Genomic DNA, 22,963 nt, shown 5'->3' with positions numbered 1-22,963 from the left:
GGGGGGTTTCGGAGGGTCTGAGGTGCGTTACATGGGGTTTCTGGAAGTTTAAGGGGGATTTTGGAGGCATTCCAGAAAGCATCAGTGCATTTTTGGCGGATTTCAGAAACGTTACGGAGGCGTTACATGGCGTTTTCTGGGGTTTCGGAGGGTCTGAGGTGCGTTACATGGGGCTTCTGGGGGTCATAGGGGAATTTTGGAGGCATTCCAAAGAGCTTCAGAGCATTTTCAGCGGGTTTCAGTAACGTTACAGAGGCGTTACATGAAGTTTTTGGAGGTTTCGGAGGGTCTGAGATGCGTTACATGGGGCTTCTGGGGGTCATAGGGGAATTTTGGAGGCATTCCAAAGAGCTTCAGAGCATTTTCAGCGGGTTTCAGTAACTTTGGAAATTCAATAATGATTCAGAAAAAATCTCAGTGGAACTTCCCAGAGGAAACACCAGGAATTCACGGTGGAACTTCAATAGAAACTCTCGGAAGAGTTCCTGGAGGAACTTATAGATGAATTCTACAGTCAATAAATTTCTAGGAGAACTCGTAGAAGAATTTCTGGTAAAATTTTTAGTGGAACTCCTTTAGCAATTTCCAGTGTTACTTCGAAAGGATATTCAGATCTGATTCAGTCGTAATTTCCAGAGGAATTCCCAGAGAAACCTCGAGAAGAATTACCAGGACAATGCTTGAACGAATTCCGAGTGAAACACGTTGAGGAATTCCCAAAGAATCTGTGAAGCAGTGAAGCTCCTAGAAGAATGGCCAGTGGATCTCTCCAGAGAAAATTCCAAAAATTCCCTAAGGAACTTCTAGAACTCTTCTAGCAGAATTCACGGAGAAACTCCCACGGAGGAATTCCCAGAGGAACATCTGGATGAACTTACAGATGAATTTCCAATAGAACTTATTTAGAGAAGTTCCCAAAAGAACTGCTAGACGAATTTCTGGTGGAATTTTTAATGGAAATCCTAGAATGATTCCTAATGAAATTCCCCAGAGGGAGCTCTAGGAATTCCGTTAGGACTCCTGGAAGAACCCTAGGAGCATCCATTAAGTACGTCATGCTAAAATCGGGAATATTCGACCCCCCCCCCCCCCTTCGTACGGGGTTTTCCTATACTTAATACATTGCTTGTCACACTTTCACAAATCGCCGGTGCGCAAACTTTCAGGTGCGCGACCCCCTTTTGTCAGCAGACGTACTGGGGATAGACAAAATGATCGGGACAGACTAAATTTTCACTTTTCAAAAAATGTTCAACTAGCTGTAACTTTTCGAAAAGTGCATCAAATTTTCACTTGAAGTTGATCAACTACAGGGGATGGCCAAAATGTTTGGGATAGGCAACTTTTTTTCTCCCACAAAAAAAATCAACATGCTGTAACTTTTCATAGAGTGCATCGAGATATCTCAAATTTTGACTGTTTGTCAACCTATTATATGTGCATCATTGGTACAAATTTGGGCTCGATTGATTAATTTTTCGCGAAGTTAGAACCGTTTGGGTAAAACACTATTATTTAGACAACTCATTTTTGAACTGTCATATCTCGGAAACCAGTAAACCGAATTGAATGAATTTTTTAACGTTTATCAACAATATATTGATACTTAATACGACGTTATGAAATGTAATATTTTCTCACGGCGAATTAAGTTATACCCATATAGAGGAAAATCAGTCAAATTTACAATACCACACAAAAATTACTAAATGTGTTCTTTCTTCAATCTAAATAGGCTCGAATATATCTGATTAGAGATAACTTGAGAACAGAAGTGGAAAATCTTTGGATATCAACACTAAAATTTATTGACATTAATGTAAAAAAATTACATTTTTCGAGAAAAATCCAAAAAGTGTCAATCAATGATAACTTTTTTCAACGTTTAAAAAGTACCTATGTTTTAATAGTTTGTGAAGCATTTACATATTGTTAGTGTACGTTCGGTTTCCGAGATATGACAGCTCAAAAATGAGTTGTCTAAAAAATAGTGTTTTACCCGAACGGTTCTAACTTTGCGAAATATTAATCAATCAAGCCCAAATTTGTACCAATGATGCACATATAGTAGGTTGACAAACAGTCAAAATTTGAGATTTTTTGATGCGCTCTATAAAAAGTTATAGCATGTTGAACTTTTTTGTGAGAGAAAAAAAAGTTGCCTATCCCAAACATTTTGGCCATCCCCTACATATATATAGGGGCCGCGCACAACTTGCGAACGGATGGTCCGGTTTGAGTCGTCTGAGTTTTGTCATGTTAGTTTTCACCCAAAGCAAGTTTATGAGACCAAAAAAAAAATAAACATGGAAAAATTGAGTCTTTTGAAAATCGGGTTTTCGTGCATTTTGAACGGGGACTTGACTTGACTAGGGACTTGAAACGTCAAAAAACGCAGTAGGCAAGACAAAGTTTGCCGGGTACAGCTAGTTTTGTTATAATTTCAAATTGTTTTCAATATTCCATGTATTTGCGTATTTATCTAAAATATATTTGCAGAACATTGTTGATATAATTCGGACAAAAACAATACAAAAAATCAAGAAACTATGAATATTTCCGGATAATTTATAATTTTTTTATAACATAAGATTGATATAATTCTGTTCAAAGAGCTACAAAAAATCAGAAACTATAAATTTTTCAAAAAAAAAAAATATACAATTTTTATTATAACTTCAAGTAGATCTCAATTCTCAATTCCTTTTATGATATTAAAATATTTGCGTTATGCATCCAAAATTTATGATTAAAAAAAATGCCCATTTTTCCGAAGCAAACCACTGTTGATATTATGCTGGCAAAAGCAGTACAAAAATTCAGAAAAAATTCATTTTTTCCGATGACGTGCATTTTAATAATAACCAGTTATAATCAATTTTAATATTTAAATATCCCATACATATTATGATTTAAAAAAAGTTGCATATTTATACGGAACAAGATTTCTTTTTAAATTCGTAGTTTTCTGATTTTTTTTGTAGTTCTTTGGAGAGGAAACTATCAACAATGTAATGCCAACTTGTTTTGGGTAAATATGCAAATATTTGAAATCATAAAATGTATGCGTTTTGGAGATCAATTTGAGGTTATATGAAAATTGTATATTTTTCCTGAGAAAATCGTAGTTTTCTGAATATTGTGTTATTTTTTGAAGAGAAAACTATCGACAATATTCTGCAAACTTGTTTTGGATAAATACGCAAATATTTTAGAATCATAAAATGTATGAGAAATTGAAATCAATTTGAGGTTATATCAAAATTATGCATATCTGCTGAAAAAATCGTAGTTTTCTGAATTTTTGTAGTTCTTTGGCCAGATTTATACCAATAATGGTCTGCAAGCATGTTCTGGATAAATACGAAAATATTCTAAAATCATAATATGTATTGGAATTTAAAATTGGTTTGAAATTATAACAAAATTGTATATTTTTCCTGAAAAAATCATAGTTTTCTAAATTTTCTGTAGTTTTTGGCCAGATTTACATCAATAATGTTCTGCAAACTTGTTTTGGATAAATACGGAAATATTTTAAAATCATAAAATATATGAGAAATTGAAATCAATTTCAGGTTATATCAAAAATGTGTATTTCTGCTAATAAAAATCGTTGTTTTCTGGGTTTATATCGAAATTGTATATTTTTCCTGAAAAACTCGTAGTTTTCTGATTTTTTATAGTTCTTTGAAGTGAAAACAATCAACAATACAAACTTGTTCTGGATAAATACACAAATATTTTAATATCATAAAATGTATGGGAATTCGAGATTAGTTTCATAAATTTCTGAATTTTTCGTAGTTCTTTGACCAGATTTATTTCAATTATGTCCTGAAAACTTGTTTTGGAAAAATACACAAACATTTTAAAACCATAAAATGTATGAGATTTCGAGATTAGTTTGAAGTTATAACGAAATTGTATATTTTTCCTGTAAAATTCGTAGTTTTCTGAATTTTTGTAGTTCTTCTGCCAGATTTACATCAATAATGTTCTGCAAACTTGTTCTGGATAAATACGCAAATATTTTAAAATCATAAAATGTATGCGTTTTGGAGATTAGTTTAAAATTATAACTAAATTGTATATTTTTCCTCAAAAATTCGTAGTTTTCTGAATTTTTGTAGTTCTTTGGCCAGATTTATATCAATAATGTTCTGCAAAGTTGTTCTGGGTAAATACACAAATATTTTAAAATCATAAAATGTATGGGAATTCGAGATTAATTTGAAGTTATAACGATATAGTATACTTTTCCTGAAAAATTCATAGTTTTCTGAATTTTTGTAGTTCTTCTGCCAGATTTACATCAATAATGTTCTGCAAACTTGTTCTGGATAAATATACAAAAAATTTATATTATAAAATGTATGGAAAATTGAGATTAGTTTGAAGTTATAACAAAATTGTATATTTTTCCTATCATAATATAATAATCATAATAATCATAATTATCTGAATTTTTTGTAGTTCTTTGAAGAGAAAAATATCAACAATGTTCTGAGAATTTCTTCCTTAAGTATATGCGCACATTTTAAAATAAAAAAATACATTGGTCATCGCGACAAATTTAAAGTTAGAAAAGAAAATATGGTTTTCTCTGTATTATACGTAGTTTTGTGAATATATTGCAGTGCTTTGAGTGATAAATAATCACTTAAATCACATTGATAGCTTTATTACACTCGTGTGGGCTATTTACCATAAAAAAATCATGTGGTCATCGCGATAAATTTAAGGTTCTGCTCGAACATAAAAATCATACGAAATTTACAACGACTTGCTCCGGGTTTTTTAGTACTGGAAATTAGAATTTTGATCAGAGAGAATTTTCAAAACGTGTATACTCATCCAGAGATCCTAAAAAATTCATTGCTAAAAAATTTTTGAAATCGGACTTGTAACGGCCGAGATATAGAAGGTTGAAATAAGCGTTCCAACTTTTTTTTAGGCATCGGCGTTTGAGTGTTAATAAAAAGCGTCATAGGAGCTGAACACTGTTACATTAAAATTAACAAATTAAAAATGTAGAAGCACAAAAAAAAATGATTCTCTAAAGTCGAAGCACCCCCCTTACTTAAATTGTAAGAAAAATTGTAATACCCGAAAGGAAGTTGAAAAAAAAAACAGATTTTTAAATAAGTAAGATTATCGCAGAAAACGACCTCAGACTAATACTGCAAGTAATTTAGATAGAGCTACTAAATTCTTTCATCCCAAATTCAAATGTTGGTTATTCCTAACCTCGAAACAGTCAAGCATTTTGGCTTCCCAGAATAACATTGCATTTAGAAAGTTGTGGAAATGTAAATTAACTCACCATCATCCCCGGTAAAGTCCCGAGTGAGCTCCTTGAAGAAACCGGCCATGGTTTGGGATGGTTTCTTGTTCACGTCCGGCAGCAGCGTCAGATCTGAATAGTCAATTCGGAACTTGGCCAACAAACTGGCCATATTCCGTTGTTCGAACTCCATCTCGGCTTTCCGGTTGGCCAGGGCAAACACCCGCAGCTTACAGGAGCTCCAATTGCGCCGGGTGCTGATGATGTACGGAAGGAGGAGGGTCAGACCACCGTCGTCGTACAGCCAGTAGACATCGATAACGCCGTGCTTCTTTTTGCTTGTGAATTGCGTTAGCTCGTCCAGGACTTCCTTGGGCAACTCGGCACCGCCTGGGCCGCGATAGAGTAGGGCCGGATCATTGTTGGTGCGTTTCAGCGAACGGTTGTTGGTCTCCTGCAATCGTTTGACAAAATGTATTGGAAGCATAGAACAGATGAACGCTTTAGCTAATTTTAATAGATGTTTGATATCCAAACATATAAACCAACATAACAACAATAGTAGATGAAATTTAGACCGACATCTCTATTGAAAGAGAGTAACACCCAGGCAAACACCCCAAAACCAACAACCATCCATGTGTGGAATACTCACGTTCAAAAGTTTCGCATTAATATCCATGGGGTCGGGCATTCCGGACACGGTCTGCATACGTGGCGTTCCGGCGGTCAAATCGCTGGTGCTGCTGGCTGTTGAGAGTAAGCAAACATGTATGTATACATCAGTAAGGTGCATGGACAATATCCGACTAGTGGAGTGTAGGAGTGTAGTATTACTGAGTTGTGGGTGATATAAATTTAATGAATTGCTCGCGCCAGTATTGTAGCTTGTGTGTACAACCGAGAATTAATTGTTATTCGATGCTGTAGACGTATCATGCGTTTTTATTTTTCGTCTGCGTTTGACTGCATGGCCACAGAAAAACCGACAGACATATATGGTGGCCATTCCGTCAGGTGACGAACACATGCTTTGGTTATGGATAAGGGTGGATCAAGATATGCTTTGGACCATCATTCTGCTACGTGCATATTGAAATAAAAACGAAGTAACCCATATGTCATTTACAACAACTTAAAAATAGAACTACACACTTCTTTGTTTTTAAAGTCTGTATTAATCAGATTTTTAGCCCTAGGCTAGTTAATCTTGGGACTCACGCTTTGCTTCCTTTCCGAAGGAAGAACTCGCATTTTGTGAGCTTGTCGGAAGTGCGCTTCAATCTCAGATCTTCAGCGTAATAGTCATCCTTATTAGAGATCATTTTTTTCTAAAGATCAAAGTATGATTTTTGTGCTGGATATTTCAAAGTTTAGATGTGACAAAAATAAAACTGAATCTTGTTACCGACAATGCTGTTTTAAATTTTGTTTTATTTACAGAAAGTGATATGCAGGCATGGTGACTTGTTCTCTTCGTTGTGAGGGGGTTTCGCCGACCAAATTTTCTAAAACTTGGTTGGAAAATGTTTAAGGCCAACATGATCAAGTTCAACAATAAAAAAACATGACGAATGGCACGAAACTACCGAAGATACGTTAATTCCTCTATTTGTCAGCTCTTCCCAAATAGGGGAATTTACGAATTTTTGGTCGTTTCGTGTGGAAAAAGTTCCATGAAAATCTGAGACCTTTCGGCCCAATTTCGTGCGAAATTTTTGGAATGTACATTTTTCTCGTTACTGAGTTATGGTCAATTATGTGAAAATGACCATGTAAGCCTATATTATATGGTCATTTTTCACAAAATTTGCCATAACTCAAGAACGAAAATTAAGTGCATACCAAAAATTTCAGCGATCAAAGCTTATGAAATTACCTTCTCAATTTTTTTTTTAATTTTCCACAAGTTCGGACATAGTTTTTCCGGCTTTTCTTTATGACGGTGAACAATGGTGAGAAATTTTGTGGAAAACTTTTTCCATTTCATATTTTTTTTTATTCCTGAGAAAATTTGCTTACATTTTCATCAAAAAACTTTGTTCTACGATGCTTTGTTCTTGAGTTATGATTTTTCAAAGAAAAGGCTTTTATGGCACATTTGGACATTTTTCAACAAAATTGGCCATAACTAAAAAACGAAAAGAAGTGCATTCCTAAAATTTCAGCGATTAAAGCTTATAAAATAACCTTCTCAAAAATATTTTTCCGGGAAAATAGGCGGCCCTGAATTTTCCACATTTTTTTTGTTCATATATCCATGAGCCCTGCCTCTTGGAAAAAGTTCCTTGAAAATCTGAGACCCTTCGGCCCAAACCTCTACGATAATAAAAAAAATCCCCATAAGAGATAAAATATAAGTATGGGGAAGAACATTATGAAATCATATTTTGATATTACATATTTCCTCATGACACGAATGCCACAATAATGGTAAAGTGTCGTTAATAAATAGTAATAATAATATTTTGATATTATAAGATCAAACTATAATCTGGGGAGATCTGGGCTGTAGAACATCAAACTAATATCAACCGGCAACCGGAATCGAACTTCTTACCTTGTGATTCATGAGTGACTGTACCACGGTGGGTTGCACAAGACTTTCCAAAAATCAAATTAAGTACACATTTTGGAATCATCACGATGAGACATTGAGCAGATATCACAGCGCAACATTTTTTTGTCTCAAGAGCAAACTTATGTGTCTCCGAAGGATTTTGGGCCGCTGAATCCGAATCCGGGCTCAGATTTGCTCTAACACGTCACAATTTTGAGCTATACCCCAATTTATAGAGCAAAATATGCGATTTTGGGCTTTTTTGACTGCAAGCCATTAAGCTTGGAAATATTTTTTTAAGCAATCAAAAGGTTAATTGGTCAATTAACATCTTAATTAATGACTCATGCAAAATATTTCGTTTTACCTATTCAAATTTCATAGATTTAGGCATTTTATGTCAGTATGAAAACTTGCATGCAACTTTTGGAGGGTGACTTGTATGGGAAATATCATATCTAACATAAATCGCTGAAAACAATCAAATTCGATTTGGTAAAACGACATATTTTGCATGAGTCGTTGCTTCAGATGTAGATTGACCAATTAACCTTTTGATTGCTTAAAAAAAATATTTCCTTGCTTAATGGGTTGCAGTCAAAAAAGCCCAAAATCGCATATTTTGCCCTATAAATTGAGGTATAGCTCAAAATTGTGACGTGTTAGAGCAAATCTGAGCCCGGATTCGGATTCAGCGGCCCAAAATCCTTCAGAGACACATAAGTTTGCTCTTGAGACAAACAAAAAGTTAATTTTTGTTACGCTGTGTATTTGACAACTTTTTGAATATCTCACCAATATCATATTAAGAAATGACATCTAATTTTTTTCTAGATATGATGATGACATTCTCGTTACACGGAATAGGATTCATTCTGAACTCTTTCATCCAGCCCAAGTACATTTTTAACCTTAGAGAGATCGCGCTGTTGTATTTTGTACAACACGTTGAAAAATTCTCGCTTTTTGTACTCAGCATTATCGTGGTGCTGACGGTGTTGGCCAAACGCGTGAGTTACGGAAGATTAAGACCAATTAGTCTTGAAGAGGTTTTGAGAACCGTCATAAAATTTAAAACATTTATTAAGACCAATATTAGGTGTTTTAGATTTTTTATCAACAAATAAATAAATAAATAGTTAATTAAATAAATAAATAACACATTTCATTTTGGTTTTATAGTAGTTTTAAAAACTTCTTCCAGTCTATTTACTAAAAAAAAGTTGCTAGGAAGGAGTCTGCAACTGCTCCTAGAATGAATTTCAAATAACTCAACGTACATATGTACAGATGGGTATTTTATTGGTTAAATTGGGAAAAAATCAACAGTTCAGGCGAGATTTGAACCCATCTGTTGAATTATTTAAAATTCATAATTGACCACACGGATTGGTATTACCGAAAAAAAAATTGCACTTTGAGTGAGTTGTTCCCAGAAGTTTTTTCGCGATTCCCATTGAAGCTTCTTCAGAGATTCCCGCAGTTCCAGCAAAAAAAAAAAATCTAGAATTATTAATGGTTTTCCATATGTTTCTCCTTGAGGTTTTTTAAGGATTCTTAAAAGAGTTCGTTCTAAGAATGCTCTAGGTTTCAACTGTAATTACTGCAAGTTTTTTTTAGTTTATGCAAGATATTGTAGGATTTTTGTTTTCTTTTCATTTTCTCTCTTATTTTTTCCTTCTGGATTTCCTCAGGAAATCTTCAACATATTCCTCGAGAACTTCTACAAGAGTTCGTCGAGTGTTGTTCCTGAATTTTTTCCTAGCACTTCTGCAGGAGTGCCACAGGAAGTTCACTGAGAATTGCTGCAGGGGTTTCTTAAAAATATCTCCCAAAATTCCTCAAAAAGTTCTACAAGAGATCTACGGGAATTTCTCCAAGAGCTCCTTGGAAATTTTTCCATCGCATATTGGTTTCACGGTTTCTCGGAAATTCCTCAGCGAGATCTTTGAGATTTTCTCCTGGGATTCTTCCAGGAATTTCCCGGAAATTCTTAAACAATTCACCCGAAAGTTTTTTTAGCATTTTCTTGGGAAGTTTCCCCTGAAATTCCACCAGGAGTTTCTCAAGAATTGTGGTATTCGTGCCAAAGCAATCAGGAATCAACGAATATTTGCCCTTGTGAATGTTCCAGAAATTCATCCAAAATCCTCCAGGTATTTCTTCAGAAGTTTCTTCAATGATTCCTGCAGAAAATGTTCCAGGGAATTTTTAAGCCATGAATGCCGACGGATATTTCTCTTTTTGATTCCTTTAGTAAATTCTTAGTTTACCTTAGAATTTCCTTCAATGGAATCATCGATTGAGTACGTCATGCTTAGAGGGGAAAGGGCGTTTGTGAAAGTGTGTCAATCAGTGTATTAAGTATATGAAAATCCCGCACGAAGGGGGGAGGTGGGTCGAAAATTCCTAATTTTAGCGTGACGTACTAAATAGATGATCCCAAAGATTTCAAGAGATTGCCCCAGAAATTAATTCAGGAACTATTTTATAAAGCCTTTCCTAGATTTCTTTCGATATTGCTACAAGGATTTTTTTGAAAAATTCTCAAGGAATTCCTTTCGAAAAGTCTTCATTGTGAGAGGATCCTCTAGACATTTCTCCAAAACTTCTACTATTCATTGAAAAAAATCCTTCATAGATTTTTAGGAATTATTATTATTGTCTTTATTAACGAGACTTTCAGCCCATGGCTGGTTTGTCTCGTAGCATTTTTTAGGAATTTCATCAGGGCTTTCTTTACAGATGTTCTTGAAATTGTGTTTCTGATTTTTAAAAAATAATCATTGAACGTCGACTTTTATCATAAGATTGCACATATGTTTTTAAAATTTTGTACACTACCAAAAAAATTGAAAAATTTTGCGCAAATATATTCTTTTCCAGAATACTCATGATATAGAAAAAATATTTTTATCAAGAAAAATTTTCTCCGCAGTTTAGCGCAATGCTTAAAAAATGAAAAAGGCCATTTTGAGATACGCTTTTTTAATGCGTTTTCAAAGAACGATTACGCAAATAAAAAATACATAAAGTTGAAAATTCGTATTTTTTTTAATTGGGCATGTATTTAAATTTTTTGGAGAGATAGTTTTACCAGTAAACGGAATTATAGAACCTCTGAAGTTATTTAAAACCTAGTGTCAACGTTCGACCAAAAAGTAGGTGTTTTGGGATAGATTATTTTCTTAATGTTGGAGGTTTTTATCCAAAATAGGAATTTTAAAAGTCGATATTAAGTGGTATGTTATGTGTACATAACTGCTAGTAGTAATCATTGTTTTCCAGATTTTTCTCTGTACAAATTTTGTTCGCTACAAATTATTAAGCATGTGCAAATGCAAATTTACATTTATTCACATTTACACATTTACATTCATCTGACATTTTTTAGTCTTAATGAACTAAATTAACATTAAACAAAACAAAATACATTTCACAGTTACATTTAAAAACCTTAATGACTATTATTATTAAGCCTACTTCGAAATGAGTCGATTGATAAGTTAAAGTCAAATATTTCAAAAACCCTATTGAAAGAAGCACACATGAATCTTATTGGATCGTGTTGAGCATACTGGGCGTTCCATGAACCGAGCTGTAGAAAGTCTCGTTGCCGAAGTTGTCGTTCCGGTGCATATAAGTTAATTTCGTTAAGTATTACGGAAGAGTCTACCTTGCCTTGTAAAACTTTCGCTATGAATATCGCCTGAGCATTGAAGCGTCTACATTCAAGAGTATCCAGTCCAAGCAAACGACATCGACTATCGTTCGAAGGAAGATTTAAAGGATCATTCCAGGGAAGATTCCGAAGTGCGTATCTAACAAACTTTTTTTGAATCGACTCAATTCGGGTGATCCAATTTGCATGATATGGGCACCAAACAATCAGAGCCGACTCCAAAACAGATCTTACCTGCGAACAATACAATGATCGTAAGCACAATGGATCACGGAATTCATTTGAAATTTTAAAAATGAATCCAAGTTGTCTATTAGCCTTAGAAATAATATCGGTATAATGTCCGCGAAAAGTGAGTGCGCAGTCCAATGTAACACCCAAATCTTTAACTTGGTGAACACGTTCTAATTGAAGACCGGCAATAGTGTAAGGAAACAATAAGGGCTTAGCCTTACGACTGTACGAAATAACGTTACATTTACTAATACTAAGAGTGAGATAATTCCTAGAGCACCATCCTTCGAACTTATCGATCAGTTTCTGTAGATTCCAGCAATCCTCGAGGCCTCTGATCACCATGTAGATCTTTACATCGTCTGCATAAAACAAGCGAAATCCAGGTGGAAGCAGCATTTCATCTTCATTTATAAAAATGATGAAGAGCAATGGCCCAAGATTACTCCCTTGTGGAACTCCGGATATATTGGTGAAAACTGCAGATCGAGCGGATCCAATTTCAACACACAGTGCGCGGTCGGTGAGATATGAGCTAAACCAGCAGACGAAGGGCGATGACATACCAATGTTTTTCAGCCTAGCTAGTAGAATGCCGTGATCTACTCTGTCAAAGGCAGCTTTGAGATCGGTGTATACAGCATCGACTTGAAGTCCAGAATCCATGTTACGGAGACAAGTTGTAACAAAGTCTACTAAATTTGTCGATACGGAGCGCTTAGGGAAAAATCCATGTTGATCCTGGGATATATAGTTCTGGCAGCTAGCAAAAAGTGAATCCTTGATGATTATTTCAAAGACCTTAGAGCAAGCGCAAATGATTTAAACGGTCAAATAAAATTTAAAAAAAAATGCATTTTGTGCAAATTGCTATTTTGTGTGGTTCACTCATAGAACCATATTTTAAAGCTGTTCTAAACTTAACTATATTATGAAGATTTCATAGAAGAACCGTAATAAAAACACCAACAGTGCTTCGAGATAGAGCTTTTTCAAGATTTATAGCTAGTTTCCGATACACTCCTTAGATTATCCCCGGAATAATTCTTAACTGGGCACCATAGTTGAAGGCATTTCTTTGGGGGCGCTTAAATTTGTAAACTTTGAATAACAAGCTCTGATTTTACCATGACAGCACTGGCCTACACTCCACTGCTTGCATAAATTTGTAAAATTGAACGTCGAATGTGAAAGATTTATCCACCTTCGGAGCCTGGGAACCGTAAACGGTTTCCGGGGAACTTGAATGCCGTTTGCAACTTGGTTAGCTGTATTACAAATGATCGAAATTCACTACAGAATGAAATATCTTTCGAAACCATGAAGTATGATTTGACGCATGATGAGATTTGTCCACCTTTGGAACCTGCGTCAGGGAGTTCGGATACGGACTCACGAATGATCAATGATCATTGACCATAGGTGTTTGAATGGCAGGCTGGGATGACGTTACTTTCAAACGCTTCCAAACTTTTTGTTGGACTTCTAGCTTCAAAGTAAGCCAAAGATAGTCAAATACTTTTTCTTGATTTTTTATTTTTTGATTTCCAAAACAAGCAAAAGGAAAAAAAAAAATCTTTGGTATTTTTTATACCAAAAATAGATTCTATGTACATTTTTTTTTCCTTCATTCAACCTTTCTTGAGTCACTGCCGATTGAAAAAATAAATAAAAATAAAATTATTTGGACCATGTAAAACAATATGCATAATTTTGTGTTGACGCTGTTTAAGTATAAAAAGATCGATTTTTTTCAGATATATAAATTGGTTTTGAATTCATTTTTACTAATAAGACTAACTAACTAACTAGCATTAAGATAGGTTGAATTTGCAAAAAAAATAATGTATGTTTTTTTGAATTAGCAACTGAATGAAGAATCTATTTTGGTGAAAAATAAAAAAAATATCAATAAATAAAAAGAAAATCGGGTTAAGTACGGTTCCTTTGAATTCCACTAAGAATTTGCATCCTTTGACAGATACGTATTTCGACCTCAACTGTAAGGTCGTCTTCAGTGTCTTGTACTTGACTCGAGTCAAGTACAAGACACTGAAGACGACCTTACAGTTGAGGTCGAAATACGTATCTGCCAAAGGATGCAAATTCTTACTGCAATTCAAAGGAACCGTACTTAACCCGATTTTCTTTTTATTTACAGATATTCCCCTAACAAGCCCAGGTTAATCATCATCAAAAAAAAATATCGTTTTTTTTCTTTTACTTGTTTTAAAATTTGAATTATAAAATTTGGAAAATAAAAATTTTGAAAAAAAATAGTTGGTTGTATTCGATAAACGTAGGCTACTTGAGGCTGGAAGTCAGCTTTCTACAGAAAAATAATATTAAAAAACGAAGAGTAAGCATTATAATAAATCAAAATTATGTGACATCTTATTTCAATTTGCGATGAAAATTACTCTCAGTGTATTTTTTATAAAAGTTTTTCAAATGTCCTAAAACTCCTTCCAAGACATCAGTTCAATCCAACAAACCGTTTTCGGTTAGAAGCTTAACTCATACACGAGCAAAATTTCATTTGGATTGAAAAAGGGTCGCGCTACGCCGTTCTTAGCCCGGTGGGATTACAGGTTAGATTGAGTGTAATCAGTTTGTACCTTCTCATTCCGCCCTATTTTGCTTATCCTGTCAGTGGATAACTGACACTGAGGAAGATAACAAGTGGTAGTCGAAATACGCGTATCAGTCAAAGGATAAGCAAAATAGGACGAAATTGAAAGGAACAAACTGATTTCACGAAGAGGGTATTTTGCTTAGAGGGCTCGAAAAGTCGGTACAAGATTACAAGTTAGCATTTTCTTATTATAGAAATGACCCACCCTAGTAACTGTGCAATGTACATTGAACACTCACCTTTGAGATTCTTTTCGTTCTTCTCGTGCACGTTGTTTTGTTCTGGTCCTGCATGCGGGGTCCATCATCATCATGGTTCAGGTGGATCGGTGGGGTCAAGTTATCCCGAAACGGATGCAATACGTACGTGCGAGTTTCGGTGGATGATTCGATTCGGACCCATCCAATGTCAGTTTGTTTGCATTCGTCCAGCATTCGAGTAGGGAGTGTGCAGTGTGGTGATGTGGTGTGGTGTGGCGTGGTGCGGTAGGGTTATGTTTGCCCGCGTTTGTTGCCCCGGGAGCAATATAATTAATTCGTGCCAAGGGATGTATGTGCGAATTTGGTTTTGGAATTTTCATGCAAAGGCAAACAAACGGACGGGCACGCATTCCGGGGTATCGGTTTTTGGTATGTTTCGTACGTGCGTGCGTGCGTGCAGACAGGTCATGGGGTTGCAGTTTGGTGGAATTCCAATCGTACACAGAGAAAGAGAAGAAAAAGGATTAAGAGTGAGCTTTTTTATTTGGTTTTTACATTTTGGGGAATCCTCAGAGTCGTGGTCTGTTGTAAAATTGAAAACATTTAAGTCGATAGCACCCATCAGCTGTCGTGAAATCATGAACTGGTCTAATGGTCTTCTGATACTCTAATCTACTGATCTTCTGGTTTTCTGAACCTCTGCTTCTTTAGGCTTCTGGTCTTCTGGGATTTTGGTCATCTGATCTGCTAATAGCAGATTCTTGTAGACTTCTGAACTTTTGGTCATCTGGTTTTTGGTCTCCTAGTCTTGTAGTCTTCTGGTCTTCTTCTCGTCTAGTCTTCTGGCCATCTAGTTTTCTTGCTTTCTTATTTCCTGGTCCTCTGATATTCTGGTTTACTGGTCTTCTGGGATTTTGGTTTCCTGATGTTCTAAACTACTGACATTCTAGGATTCTGATCTACTGGTTTTCTTGTATTCTGTGCTTCTAGTCTTCTGGTCATATTGTCTTCTGGTCTTCTGACACTTTGGGTTTATAGTCTTCTAGTTATCTAGTCTTCTAATCTTCTAGTCTTCTAGTCTTCTAGTCTTCTAGACTTCTAGACTTCTAGTCTTCTAGTCTTCTAGTCTTCTAGTCTTCTTGTCTTCTAGTCTTCTAGTCTTCTAGTCTTCTAGTCTTCTAGTCTTCTAGTCTTGTAGTCTTCTAGTCTTCTAGTCTTCTAGTCTTGTAGTCTTGTAGTCTTCTAGTCTTCTAGTCTTCTAGTCTTCTAGTCTTCTAGTCTTCTAGTCTTCTAGTCTTCTAGTCTTCTAGTCTTCTAGTCTTCTAGTCTTCTAGTCTTCTAGTCTTCTAGTCTTCTAGTCTTCTAGTCTTCTAGTCTTCTAGTCTTCTAGTCTTCTAGTCTTCTAGTCTTCTAGTCTTCTAGTCTTCTAGTCTTCTAGTCTTCTAGTCTTCTAGACTTCTACTCTTCTAGTCTTCTAGTTCTAGTTTGCTTGAACCCTTGTCCTCTTGTTCTCTTATCTTCTTGTTTCCTTGTTTTCTTGTTCTCTACAGTTCACTCAGACGACAATTCTGCTGATTTATTAGCATACTCTAAACTAGACCATGCTCAATTAATCATGTTCGTATTACTCTTCCCGCGAGACATGCTCAATATGTACAAAACCCCTCCCCACTTTTCGCCCCATCACCTACCTTGCGAAATATTACGACTCAACGAGTCGCAGCTTCCATGCAGCGAATTGATCTTGTTCTGACCGGCCAGATCGTTCGAACTGTCATTGTGCAGCAGCGTCCTTGGTGTTTCGGCAATTTGCTTCGCTGCCGTATCCTCTCCGAGCACCTGCGAGTAATCCAACCCCTTGGCAACCCGTAGAATAGCCACCGATAAGTACATATCCAGTGCCTTGTGCACCACGTTGAAGTACTGCTCCAGCTCCACCGAGTCGCACTTTCTCCAGTCGTTCTTGTAGCCCAGCAGCAAGAGATTGGGACGGAGCTTACCGATTCCACTGGCTTGCATGGCAGCTCGAGCTCCAGTTTCGAAGTCATTATCGTCCACATAGGTGTAGAAACCTTTGACCTTGTGCTTGCGGAACCAATCGGTGGCTTTCCGTTGTAGGTAGTTCCGGAACTTCTGCGATGTTTGGGCCTTGTTTACGTGACCACAAACCATCAGCGAGAGATTCTTGGTCAGCAGGTAGGAGAAGTGAACCAAGAGGGGTCTACTGCTGGGGTGACCAGACATGACCAAGATCTGCGGTCGGTAGTTCTTGACGTGGTCTTCCACGTTGTTGAGCTGTTGGACGGACATGAGGGCGTTCTTGTAGGTTTGCGCTTGCGTTGTTGATCCCCAATTGACGTCCGGTTTACGGTAGGACACGAATAGATACAGAGTAAGAACAACTGCAAACGTAATCAAGGCCGTTGGCCAAGAAATCAAGAACATCACGGCAATGCACAGGATGGCACCAATCAAACTGAGCCACATGTTGTAATACTGAAATGGAGAAGGGAGTTAAAGAACATCTGAAGACTTATGTAGATTACGAGAGATACCTTAAACGTTGGTCGCCAACCAACAGGTTTGGCTAAACTGGCGTGGAAGGTACTGAAGTTCACCAAGCAGTACGCAGCGAGGAAGAAGTTCGAAATCAGTGGAGCAATCAGATTCAGCTCTCCAATCAGAATGACAGCCACCGAAATGATAAAAGTCAGAATGTATCCCCTCACAGGTTCGTTATTCTTCCCGAATCCCTTTCCAAACCATCCAATCTTTGGATACAGCTTATCCTTGCACAGTGCCTGAAACACCTTCGGCGCGGACACCAAACTGGCCAAAGCCGATGACAGCGTAGCCGCGAAACATCCGGCATAGATAACCGGCCCGAAAGCCGACACCAATTCCATGACCTGGAACGAGTTGTGCAAACCATAATCACACTCCTCAGGAGCACACTCAGCAAACGCCCACGACCCATTCGCAACGTCCGTAAGGTTTCCCGTGGCATCCCGCGTCACGGTTGCCCCCGCCATGATGGCCATTCCGATGTACGACGCGGACGTGATGACGATGGCCAGGATGGTACCTTTGGGGATGGCCTTCGAGGGGTCCTTCAGATCACCACTGATGTTGGCACCGGCCAGAATTCCCGTCGCAGCCGGGAAGAAGATGGCAAACACCGAGAAGAAGTCATGTTGGGTTCCCTTGACCGGGCGGTAGTCGGGCTGGAGGTTTTCCATGAGGAGCGTACCTGCGAAGAGAAATGGACATTTTCAAGGTAAAATTACTCTCAGGAATCTCTATTCTATGCAGGGCTGGATCTACAAATGTGGGGGCCCGGGGCCTCAGTGTTGTGAGGGCCCTTAATACAGAGGATAGGATTAGAGACCATTTGGGCAGGGGGACTTTGGGCTATAACTTAGGTAATTTCAATCCGATTGACTATGATTATGAACATAGCGTATCTGATCGTGACCCAAAAATTAAGTCAATCATTTTTTGAGTTAAATCAACAAATCCCTAAAACAGGTCCCCCTGCCCTAATGGCCCCAGACCCGATATTTGTTTTTTTTTCAAATATATGAAAAAAAATATTGTTCGTTCTACACACTCAATCCTGAATTGCCTGTTCAGCACTTTTTTGACGAAAATAGAACAGCAGAACTATTTCGGTAGCTTCGGTAATCGATTTTACTGAGGCTCGGTACACCAACAGTCAAAACCTGGTGCAAAAGGTAAACAATGCAGTGTAGCTGCATACAGCTGTTCTATTTTCGTCAAAAATTTACCGAACACGGTATTCCAAACTAAGTGCGTACCAAAAATGTTTTAATGCAACTATTAATGTCGTTGTGGAGTAATTTGAATCTAGAGCAATGTGCCGAGCAAGAAAAAAATTGATATTCACTAAATTAATTCATAATGGATTTCAAATTCTAACGTGAAAACAGTGACAAAAGAAATTTTCTTAAAGCTATTGGACTGGATGGCACAGATGTCCCAAATGGAGGCCTCTGGAGCCGGTCATCTGATGGTAGAATTTTATGCCAGATTTCATAGAGAAACTGCAGAATTTATAGTTGAAATTTTTGAGAAATTTCTAGTAAAATTTGCAGCTCAATCGGTGGTGTCGTTTATTTGCCCGAACCAAGGCCCAATCCAAAGAGAATTCATAGGGGGAAGCGGACCTGGTGTAATGGTTAAAGCGCATGCCTTTCACGCCGAGTGCCTGGCATCGAATCCCACTCCCGACGAACTCACGAAAATTTGGGTTTTTTCTTCGGAAGGGAAGTAAAGCGTGGGTCCCGACATGAACTAGTCAAGGGCTAAAACTCTCGTTAATACAGATAAAAAAAAAAACATTTCTAGGGGATTCCTACTCCAATCTCTGGAGGAGTTGCTGGTCAATCACCATAGAGAATTAAAACTTAACAAGAACTTGTTCTAATTGGTTCTGGCGGTCACCTAAAAGAATTTCCCACAAGACTCTAAAATCAAAGAGGAATTTCTAAATTAGAAAATATTGAAAAAAAAAATAACGGATGCATGATATGTTCCTGTTGGAATTTAATGCTTTATTTTCAATAGAACTTTCAATAATTTTTTTTGAAAATCCCCGGTAAACCCAGACATGGATTCATCCTTATTTCAATTTGCGAATATCTCATCTCAAAACATTCGTACTGAAACTCTTCAAAATAATCTGCCCCAAATTCATGCTAGATTTCTTCTAAAAATGTTACATCAGTTTTAGTGTTGACCGATTTTAGTAAATCGTAGGCTGTGCAAGTAAAATCAAACTCAAGGGTTCCAAATATATTTCTGAATTAAAAATTCCAATTTTTAAATACTTTCAAAAACTTAAGACAAAAAAACAAGCAAATTCAGCAGGAAATTCTCACTCTTGAATTCATAGAGTTTGGAGGTTCATCTAGAATTCAATTCAATATTGTTTTCAGGACCCACGCTTTACCATCCTTCCGAAGGAAGGAATCACATTTTGTGAGTTTGTCGGGAGTGGGATTCGATTCCAGGTCCTCGGCGTGATAGTCACGTACTTTAACCGTCACTCCAGGTTCGCTCCACTATCATCATCATCATCATCATCATCATCATCATCATCAAAAAATTAACATTTCATTAAGTGCTGGACACCCGACTAGATGGGAAAAACAAAATTATTACAGATTGTGTTATTTTGTTACAATGATTATTGGAACAATGGTTGTTATAAAACATTAAAGGTACATGTTTTATAACCCCATGTAGTTAAAATAACAAAAATTCTAAGAAAACTCGTATCAATTAAAACAAAAATATAACAATTTGAGCTATAATCATAACAAGATTATATCAAATTTTGTTAGACTAAACTTGTGTAATCATAACAAAAATATAACAAGTTCTGTTATATATTTCAGAACAAATTTGTTACAAGTTTTGTTTTAAATCCCTTGGCTTGAGGAACAAAAATAACAAAAATTATCAATCTTTGTTATTTGTTATATAACAGACATTGTAATAAACATGTTACGAAATTATGTTAGCCGCAATTACATTTTAATGCCTAATATAACAAATGTTGTTATACATCTGTTTGAATAAATGAAAAAAAGTTTTGTTATAATTTTGTTACTGAAATTTAAACAAATGTTAATATAATTTTGTTATGGATATTCACATGGAAAATTTCTTATTTCAAAATTATATCAAATATTGTTATTTCTAACAACAGTTGTCATAATTTCGTTATGATCTTTTTATGTGCTTCTGGTCGGGCAAATAGTTGCAGCCTTTCTCAAAAGAATCACAAGAGATCACTGAGAGGAATATGTGCCAGAAGACAGTGAGAGAAATTTTGTACTTTGTACAGAGCTGAGGAAGGGAGGCATATATTATATCAGCGCGTAAAAATGAGGTTGCAAGAAGAGATTTGGCGACTAAGACTTTGAGAAAGCGCCAAGAGAGTTTTAAGGTGAGTTTGGGAAAGCCACAGAGTTCAATCAGAATTGGGGAATCACATAATGGTTTAAGGTGGGCAAACAGGGGTCTTTGGAAGAATGAAATGAAATGCGACAAAGGATGGTCCTAATATTTGGGGGCAAACGAGGAGATTAAAGGTCTCAGGGACTTTTAGGGACTTTCAGGGGAATACCTGGAGCGTTTAATAGGGGTTTCAAAAGGGGTTCAAGGAATAGGTCCATAGCTCTTTCAAAATCCCATGTTGTATTATCAGTGTTTCATGAAACCCACTCAAACTTTTTTCCACATTTTTCTGAAGTCCTTCTTGAATACTCCTTAAACTCTCTGAATCTTCCCCGATGTCTCCAGAAACTTCTCTTAAGTTATTTAAAACCTTATGAATTTCACTGCAGGCCTCCTGAAGCACTCTTAAACCTCCTTGAAACTTCATAAACCCACTGAAACTCCTTAACATTTTCAAAAATCCCTCTGATTAAGGGGTTTCACGTTTAGAACTGGGGATAAAGTTTTACTCAAAACTCTTAGTGCACTACACATGCTTTAAGAATTAAAGGGAAATAATTTGGGATTTCATAAGAGTTTCAGTGACGTTGTAGAACGATTCACAGAAGGTGCAAGGAGTTTCAGTAGTGTTTCAAGTGGCGTTTCTTCTTTTTCTAGGTTTAACGGATCTGCTTCTCAGCTTAGTATACTATGATGCATACTACTTTTATGCCTGGTAATAGAACATTTTTCATGTATATATCGTGCAGCAAGCACGAAGATACTCTATGCCCAAGAAAGACAAAACAAATTCTATCATGACCTGGACCGACTGAGAATCGAATCCGTCACCCTTGGCATGGTCTTGCTAAATATCCGTGCGCCTACTGCATCCTCTTTATGTGCCCTATACCTCTCAAGGCTTACCGAGAGCGTTTAAGATTACTTTTCAGGGCGTTCCAAGGGGATTCATGAGCATTTTAGGATGTTTCAAGTGGATTGTGGGACGTTCCAGAAGTGCCTCTCTGGGTCTCAGAAGGTTTTCAGGAAATTTCAGGGCAATTTTAGCTGTTTCTAGGGTGGTTTGAGGGTGTTTCATTGGTTTACATCGAGGTTGCAAGCGTATTAGTGTGTTTCATGGCGAAGTGCGTTTTAGGGATTTTCAGGGTCGAAGTGTTTCAGGAGTTTTCAACGGATTAATTTGCGATTTAGGAGCACTTATGGTGATTTCAAAAGAGTTTCAGAACCCGAGCAGAATAGAATATCAAATAAATACACAGCGTAACAAAAATTAACTTTTTGTCTGTCTCAAGAGCAAACTTATGTGTCTCCGAAGGATTTTGGGCCGCTGAATCCGAATCCGGGCTCAGATTTGCTCTAACACGTCACAATTTTGAACTATACCTCAATTTATAGGGCAAAATATGCGATTTTGGGCTTTTTTGACTACAAGCCATTAAGCAAGGAAATATTTTTTTTAAGCAATCAAAAGGTTGATTGGTCAATCAACATCTAAATTAATGACTCATGCAAAATATTTCGTTTTACCAAATCGAATTTGATAGTTTTAAGCGATTTATGATAGGTACGATATTTCCCATACAAGTCACCCTCCAAAAGTTGCATGCAAGTTTTCATACTAACATAAAATGCTTTAATCTATCAAATTTGATTAGGTAAAACGAAATATTTTGCATGAGTCGTTAATTTAGATGTTAATTGACCAATTAACCTTTTGATTGCTTAGAAAGAACATTTCCTTGCTTAATGGCTTGCAGTCAAAAAAGCCTAAAATCGCATATTTTACCCTATAAATTGAGGTATAGCTCAAAATTGTGACGTGTTGGAGCAAATCTGAGCCCGGATTCGGATTCAGTGGCCCAAAATCCTTCAGAGACACATAAGCTTGCTCTTGAGACAAAAAAATGTTGCGCTGTGATATCATACCAAGGTATTATTCTTAAATACTATCATGCCTCGAGATACCCTTCGTTAGGATTTAATAAGAGGCAGAATAACAAAAACGAAAAATAACAAAAAACGTATCTGAATGAATAACACCTAGGAAATAATAAGTCTTGTTATTTCAATAGTAACAGCATACCTAAAATTTCAGGTGTTGTATTTGATGTCCAAAAGGTATTGAATAACAAAGTAATAATATTTCGGATTATTAAATTGATCTTTTGTTTTAGAATAAAGTAGGTAGCAATAAAAATTGGAGGTTTTAAAGCAGAGTATGCATAGTATTTGTAAGGTATTCTCTTCTGCTCGAGAAGTTATGGCAGTTTTAAGGGAGTTCAAGGTGGTTTTGAGACGTTTCTTGAAACGTCCTAAAACCACCTTGAACTCCCATAAAACTTTTTAGGTTTTAATAAGTTTCGGTAGCGTTCCAGAAGTG

At 36.5% G+C, this 22,963-nt stretch overlaps 1 protein-coding gene across 4 annotated transcripts in view; it reads right to left on the bottom strand.

Annotated features, from left to right (window-relative positions):
- Nucleotides 1–22,963, bottom strand: part of LOC109416416 (solute carrier family 12 member 1) — a 304,485-nt gene that overhangs the window by 5,307 nt on the left and 276,215 nt on the right. For 3 of the 4 annotated variants that reach the window (XM_062843069.1, XM_029871839.2, XM_029871840.2), the window contains 5 exons: nucleotides 17,154–17,848; nucleotides 16,290–17,094; nucleotides 14,638–14,685; nucleotides 5,943–6,037; nucleotides 5,327–5,741 (listed from right to left, as the gene is read on the bottom strand). In XM_062843069.1, the coding sequence (XP_062699053.1) occupies nucleotides 5,327–5,741; nucleotides 5,943–6,037; nucleotides 14,638–14,685; nucleotides 16,290–17,094; nucleotides 17,154–17,848 (2,058 nt within the window). The remainder of the gene's footprint in view (nucleotides 1–5,326; nucleotides 5,742–5,942; nucleotides 6,038–14,637; nucleotides 14,686–16,289; nucleotides 17,095–17,153; nucleotides 17,849–22,963) is intronic. The other variant, XM_062843070.1, reaches the window with a different exon arrangement.

The sequence above is a fragment of the Aedes albopictus genome, chromosome 3 (assembly GCF_035046485.1).
Source record: "Aedes albopictus strain Foshan chromosome 3, AalbF5, whole genome shotgun sequence".
In the NCBI taxonomy this organism is placed as follows: domain Eukaryota; kingdom Metazoa; phylum Arthropoda; class Insecta; order Diptera; family Culicidae; genus Aedes; species Aedes albopictus.
The sequence above is the reverse complement of the archived record's forward strand: the minus strand, read 5'-3'. Positions and strand labels throughout refer to the sequence as shown.